Here is a 7464-nt window from a genome sequence, read left to right as displayed (position 1 = left end):
TTGGAAGCCCCAGCCCCGAAAGCGGAATCTGGCTCCTGCGAAATTCTCCCGCTGCGGCGGAGGATAAAGGATGCCTTGTTGCTCCAGCCAATCAGAAGAGAGGACATCTCGGCGCATCCCTCCTCCCTTTCCTCTGACCAATCATCTCGTAGCCCGGCGGGCCGAGCCCACCGACCCCGGAGAAACGGCCTCGCTCACTCTCTGTTAGCACAGCATCCCCTCCCTTCCGCGAAGGCCGTCTCGGAAGCGCAGAAGGGAGCGTGACCATCCCCAAGGCCCCCGCTGCGGTCCTTGGCGGGTCCCGGCCCGTCCGACTACAACTCCCAGGGCGCCTTGCGCGGCGCGCGCCAGGGGGCGGGCTCTGGGCCGGAAGCGGGGCCCAGCTTCCGCTCCCGTGTCCCGGCCGGGCCCTCGCGGGGCGGGACGGGGCGGGGCGGGGCCGGCGGGCTCTCGCGAGGCGCGCGCGCGCGGCGGGCGCGCGGCCGGGCCGTGGCGGGCGGCGGGGGCGTGGCCGGCGCGCGGGGGGCGGGGATTGGCGGGGCGGCGGGACGTGGGTGACGCGCTCGCTTCCAGCTCAGCGCTGTGTGAGGTGGCGCGGCGCGGCCGTCCATTGGCTGAGGCGAGGCGGGGCGGCCGCGGCCGTTGGTCGGCGGCGAGCACGGCGCGGGAGGCGGGGCGGGCCGCGGGGCGATGGGGCGGCCGGAGGCGGCGGGCGCGGACGGGCCGGCGGCAGCGGGGGCCGCGCTCCCGGGACTGTGCCTGTGAGGCGCCCCGCGCGGCGCCGCTGAGGGCCGGGCGCGCCGGCGGCCTCGCCTCGCTCGCTCGCGGCCTCCCGCGCCGGCTCCTCCATCTTGGCGGCGGCTGCCGGGACGATGCGGCGCCGCCCGGCCAGGGGCAGCCTGAGGAGACGATGAAGAAGCACCGGCGGGCGCTGGCGCTGGCCTCCTGCCTCTTCCTGTGCTCGCTCGTCTGGTGCGTGGGGCGGGGGCGGCCGGCACACCCCCGGCGGGGGGCGGGGGGCCGCGGCGCGGGGGCGGGGGCCGGGTGGGGGGGGCGCGGGGTCCCCTCGCCCGGCAGGTGTCGCCGGCCGCCCCCTCACACGCCGGCGAGCGCTCCGGGACGGGCGACCGCCGCGAGGGGCTCTTGGCGGGGAAACGGAGAGTGTGTGTATCTGTGTGTGTGTTTGTGTGTGTGCGACGGGCTCTTGGCGGGGAAACTTTGTGTGTCTGTCTGTCTGTCTGTTCTGTGTGTGTCTGGGTGTGTGACGGGAGACCGCCGCGATGGGCTCTTGGCGGGGAAACGTAGAGTGTATCTGTGTGTGTGTGTCCTGTTGTGTGACGGGCGACTGCCGCGAGGGGCTCTTGGCGGGGAAACTTAGAGTGTATCTGTGTGTGTGTGTGTGTGTGTGTGTGTGTTTGTGTGTGCGACGAGCGGCCGCCGCGACGGGCTCTTGGCGGGGAAACTGTGTCGGTGTGTGTCTATGTGTGTGACGGGCGAATGCCGCGAGGGACTCTTGGCGGGGAAACTTAGTGTGTGTGTCTGTGTTCTGTGTGTGTTTGTGTATGTCTCTGTGTGCGACGGGCAGCCGCCGCGACGGGCTCTTGGCGGGGAAACTTAGTGTCTGTGTGTGTGTGTGTGTGCGTGTGTGTGTGTGTTTGTGTCTGTGTTTGCGACGGGCGGCCGCCGCGACGGCTCTTAGGGAAACTTTGTGTGTGTGTGTGTGTGTGTGTGTGTGTGTGTGTGTGACGGGCCACCACCGCAAGGGCTCTTGGCGGGGAAACTTAGAGTGTATCTGTGTGTGTGTCTCTGTGTGAGTGTGTTTGTGTCTGTGTGCGACGGGCTCTTAGCGGGGAAACTTTGTGTGTCTGTGTGTGTGTCCGTGTGTGTCTGTGTGTGATGGGCGACTGTCGCGACGGACTCTTAGCGGGGAAACTTAGTGTCTGTGTGTCTGTTTGAGTATGTGTGTCTGTGTGTGTGACAGGCGACCGCCGCGAGGGGCTCTTGGCGGGGAAACTTTGTGTGTCTGTGTTCCGTGTGTGTCTGTGTGTGTGACAGGCTACTGCTGCGAGGGGCTCTTGGCGGGGAAACTTACAGTGTGTATCTGTGCGTGCGTGTGTGTGTGTTTGTGTGCGTGTGTGTGACGGGCGGCCGCCACGACAGGCTCTTGGCGGGGAAACTTTGAGTGTCTGTGTGTGTATCTGTGTTCTGTGTGTGTCTGTGTGTGTGACAGGCGACCGCTGCGACGGGCTCATGGCGGGGAATCTTTGTGTGTCTGTGTGTCTGTGTGTGTGAGACGGGCGACTGCCGCCAGGAGCTCTTGGCAGGAAAACTTTGTGTGTGTGTGTAAGTGTCCGTGTCTGTGTGTGAGTGTGTGTGTCTGTGTGATGGGCGACATCCGCGAGGAGCAGCTTGTCAGGGAAACTTTAGTGTGTGTGTATCTGTGTGTGTGTGTGTGTGTGTGTGTGTGTGTGTCTGTGTCTGTGTATGTCTCTGCGTGTGTCTGTGTATCTGGCTGTCGGGTGTGCGTGCGGAGGCGCGGTGCTGTGTGCTGTGAAGCTGCTTCTCCCCCGGGCAGGTGCTGGGAGTTTAGGAGGCGTCCCCGCAAGAGTTTCTTCCCCCCATACTCCCCCAACCCCCGCCCCCCTCTCCCGGCGCCGCAGTTTCATTTTTATTTATTTGTATTTATTTTTGTCTTTCTCGTTCCCCCAGCGTGGCATGCTCTTTGGGCTTGGGGGAGGGCGCGGAGAGATTGTGGGGGCCCAGATTGACTCGGGATCCCCCGAGACCAGTCGTGTTCCCCTCCCCCCATCCACACACACACACACACACACACACACACGCAGGCCCAGGTGGGCTCTGCAGACCCCTGGCTGAGACCGAAGGAGGCTTCTCCCACCGAATGATTTGCAGGTGGAGGTGCTAAAATAGCCGAGATAAAAGAAAGATTCTTGAAAAGTTCAGCTTACTTCCTCAGAGGGCAGTTTTGTGTGCTTGGGTTTTTTTGTTGCTGTTTGTTTCTTTTTTCTTTCCCCACCCCCTTTTCCAAACAGGGCTCCAGTGGGATTCCAAAGTCGCCCAAATCAGACTAATTTCTCTTATCAAATGATTAATACATAAGGGGACGAGCAAACCCTGGTGGGGCTGAGGAATTTTGATGGAAAGTGCGACAGGAGTTTTACAAAGCACTTTATTGAAAGTCAAACTTATTTCTCATTCCAAATCCTTTGAATTAGGTCAGTGCCACCCCCACTCCCCAATTTTCTCCCTTTTAGTAAGGGTTGGGTACCCACAAGGAAGCATTCCACGCCTGCCACTTTAAATTTGGGTTGCGTCAGTGGTCACCTCTTCCTGGGGGGCTTGCCCAGTTTGCTGATCACCTCTCTTGCCAGGTTAGACCTACTCACTCTTCATCAGCACTTTCTGAAATCATTGACATCTGCACTTTTCATTCAGCTTTGAAACATACTGCTGTGTCTGAATTTTTCCACTGGAAATTTGAATCTAAATTTTGTAACTCTAAGGTGTGCAACTTATCAAATGTAAGTTTGATAATGTGGATTTGAAACATTTGACTATTGCAATAGGACTGCCTTTATAGCTTTAGGTATCACTTCTGTCTGGTCTCGTATTATGTGGTGGGAATAGTTAAGATCTAGTCTCTCAGCAAGTTTGACATGATGGTTAGAATACTGTCCTCCGATTCACTGTTCTGTGTTAGTTCTCTAGGACTTACCTGTTTGTATGTTCGTGCCCCTAAAACATCTTTTATTTTTACTTGGTAGAGATGAAATCTAACATTACAATGTGATTCTTAAAACTAGTGGATTTACATTAACCAGGGGTCTACACTGTAATTTCTGCCTTTTCTTTTGACCTCATTGTGGTTTCTCAACTTTATCCATTAGCGAGGATAAAAACCCCTTACTTGTTACAGGGGAAAAGAGAATTAGTCTAGTGTTAGAAGTAGTCGTCATAAAGATCAGTAGTTTTTTGTCTCCCACGGTGGAAAATGGATGTTGAGGTTAAGAGGGTGAAACATCTAAGACTGTTTAGCTTAACAAATTGTTGGGTTGAAACTGTTTTAGGTATATTTGGCCTGCCATATTCAGGGATATTTAGATTATTCTTTCTAGATTATTTAGAAATTATGAAAAGGCATAGCGCAGCGGGTAGGGAGTTCGCCTTGCTCGGGCCAACCCGGGTTCGATTCCTCCGCGCCCCTATCAGAGAGCCTGGCAAGCTATGGAGAGTATCCGGCCTGCAGAGCTGGCAAGCTCCCCATGGCATATTCAATATGCCAAATGCAGTCACAACAAGTCTCACGGTGGAGACGTTACTGTTGCCTGCTCGAGCAAGTCGAGCAACAGGATGATAGTGATACAGTGATGAAAAGGCATTAGAGCAGGGTATTTAGGCTGGAGATTTTTTGGGAAGGGTGGTAATGAGATTTTGAACGAGTGTTTTTTGCTGGTGATTGGCAAAGACCATCGTATCTCTTGAGATTTATCGTCCTTGAGAAGTTCAAATATTAAAATTACTCAACGCACTATTTTGAATACAGCTCTGACTCTTGGTACGTACGTTTAATCTGGTCCCTCCATTCCCTATCACTGACCTGGCTGGGCGTCTGAAAACACTGTAGATAGGCAGGAGCTTTAGAGAAAGAGCTGGTCAGCACCTTTTAATAGCCTTTGTGGTCTGTTTTGTCACAAAATTGTCACCAAACTTTGTGTTCCATTTTTCCCCAACTCTTTTGTAGATTTGTGAATATTACATAATTATACTGCTGTATTCTAGTTTCTAAGATTCCCCTCCCTCAGACTACTGATGTTACCGAATTTTGTCACCATTTGATATGTCTCATTTTTATAGATCTTGATTATGTCTGTCCTGTCCTTTTGTCTTTCTAGCATAAAGGCTTTTTTTTTCTTTTCCTTTTTGGTGTGTGTGTGGGGGAAGGGAGAGGGCTTACTTGTTGGTGCTCAAGGCTTTCCTCCTGACTGTCCAGGGATCACTCCTGGCCATGCTCTGATGACCCAGTGAGTTGCCTTGGCTTGAACCCATGTCGCTGCCCTTTTTGCTCTCTGCTGGCCTAGAATTTTAGACTTAGATTACTTATATGGAAGCCCATCGTATCCATCTTCTTTATTCTAGTTGCTATTTTCCCCTTTTGCATTCTTTAGCTGCACCGTAGAATAATATGTAATAATTTATTGTCGGTTGGAGAGAGAGTATAAGGACCCATCTTGGTTTGATTTCTAGCACCACCTAGAGCCACCACCCCTGATTGATGAAAGAGCCTGGAGTAGTTCCTAAGTACTGCTAGGTATGACCTAATACTCCTCCCCTCAATTTGTCGTCATCTTTCATTTTATCTAGTTTATGGTGTGTGCTGTATACATGTTAAGTCTTCATTTTCATACACCCTTTTTAAGTGTTACTGTTAACCTCATTTTGCATTTAATAGCTGAGGAAGTGGAAAAGTCACTTAGTTAAGTGACTAAGATTCAGCAGCTATTAAGCTTTGTTTGAACCCAGGAAGTGTGAATCGTAGCACTGGCTCCTGGTTCTCGCTGCCCTTTGACCACAGGGCTGAGGGCCTGTGTGATAGGCTCCATCACTTACTATGCACCCTCGGACCTCTTATGTAATGTCTTTGAACGCCTAATTCTGCTACCCTAAAAGTGGGAGGATGAAGTAGTATAATACCCGTGACCCATTTTTGTGAGCGCAAGGGTGTGGTGTTGTGTTTTCTATATATTTCTTTGTAAAATCATTCAGCAAAGGTTTTTTTCCTCCTGACTATTATGTAACAGGAGTTGTTAGAGATTGAAAGCCTAAAAATAGGGTGACCAACCCTATCCTGGCTCTAGCAGTGATACTTCTATATCCTGTTGAAGCCCTCACATTCATTTCCTCATTTTGTTTGCTTGTTTGTTTGGGGGACGCACCTGGCAGGGCTCAGGGCTTTTTCCCGGCGCTGTGTTCAGGAGTCACTCCTGTTGGGGCTCAGGACCGTGTGTGGCTCTGGGAATCACACCCGGATTGGCCGCATGCAAGGCAAGCATGTTACCGCTGTGCTGTCTCTCTGCCCCCACCCCCTTTTGTTTTAAATCGGGGACCCGGTGGGCACTCTGATTCTGGTCTCTCAGAGCACTGTTTCTGTGTGAGGCCCCTGTGGTGCTGATTGCCAGGAGGGCCTCTGCACTGGTGCTGGGGCTTCCAGGGCTGCACTCGGAAACGCCCAGGGGACCTTGTGATAGGGATTGAACTGTGCTCCGCTGCGTGCTTAGCAAGCACCGTCACCCCTATGCTAATCACCTCTGATTTCCTGCGTGACCAGTATATAACACGTAAAATAATTAGTGGATGAAAATACACATTTATTATCTTAGTTCTGGTTAGGAGAAGTCCAAAATAAGCTTCTCTTGGCGGGGGTGGCTCTTTGCTCAGGAATGACTTTGGTGTGGTCCTGGGATTCGAACCAGTGTCGAATGAGCACCTGGATCGTCATACTGTCTGTCTGGCCGACTACTTCTTGTGTCTGTGTGTCTCCCAGGAAGTGCTCAGGACGCCTGGGAGGCACTCGGTGATGCTCAGGTAATTGTACCAGTGGGGCTTGCGGATCACAAATGCGGGCTTTTGGGGCTTTTGCTGGTCGTACTGGTGGCCTCCAAGGCTCACTCCGCAGTGCTTGGGGGACCAGGTGGTGCCAGGGACCTAGCATGTGCCTTAACCTCTCTGCTGTCTCTCTGGCTTTCTGAGATAAATTGAACTGGCCTAAAGTCAGGGTGCCCGCAGGACTGGCTTTTGAGGCTCTGGAGTAAGAAGTTTTTGTGGCTTTGAATTCTATTAGTGTTTTCAGCTTTCCTTCTTTTCACCTGTCCGCTTCCTCCGACTCCTTCCTGTATCATTCCCACATCTTGTTTTACTCCTCACATCTGCTGCTGACTCTTGATTCCTGCCTCCTTTTATAGAGACTGTTGTGATTCCTTTGTGCCCACCCAGACAATCCAGGATTATCTCCCCATCTCAAAATCCTTAATCACAACTGCAAAGGCCTTTTACAGTGGAAGGTAATGGATTCAGGAATTAATACTTACACATCTCTTAGGGATCCACCGTGCAGCTTTATAGTACCACTCCCCACCCCAAAGAAGGCTTTTCCCCAAAGTGGAGGACCTTGATTTGTGACTTAGCAGATATGCCCATCTGAAACACTGACAGATGGGATTACTGTCAGTGATCATCGGAAACACTGGCAGATGAGGAATCATTGAATCCTCATGCTTGCACCTTTGGTAGGTGCAGGCTTATTTATAGGTTACATGATATTAGCATCTTAGTATATTGCTAACAGGAGTTACATAATTATAAAAAGTGCACGAGACAATTTAAGCTGTTAATGGTATCTTTTTTGCTTTCATTAAAAGGATAGTTGGGGCCAGACAGAGAGCACAGGGT

At 52.6% G+C, this 7464-nt stretch overlaps 1 protein-coding gene across 6 annotated transcripts in view; it reads left to right on the top strand.

The window, feature by feature from the left end:
• The first annotated feature begins 691 nt into the window (after window positions 1-691).
• Window positions 692-7464, top strand: part of SUCO (SUN domain containing ossification factor) — a 55880-nt gene continuing 49107 nt past the window's right edge. For all 6 annotated transcript variants that reach the window (XM_055121446.1, XM_055121445.1, XM_055121443.1 and 3 more), the window contains exon 1: window positions 692-972. In XM_055121446.1, coding sequence (XP_054977421.1) covers window positions 911-972 — 62 coding nt within the window. In that variant the 5' untranslated portion in view covers window positions 692-910. The remainder of the gene's footprint in view (window positions 973-7464) is intronic.

The sequence above is a fragment of the Sorex araneus genome, chromosome X (assembly GCF_027595985.1).
Source record: "Sorex araneus isolate mSorAra2 chromosome X, mSorAra2.pri, whole genome shotgun sequence".
Taxonomy (NCBI): domain Eukaryota; kingdom Metazoa; phylum Chordata; class Mammalia; order Eulipotyphla; family Soricidae; genus Sorex; species Sorex araneus.
Note: the sequence above shows the minus strand (reverse complement) of the source record. Positions and strands in the feature narration are given on the sequence as shown.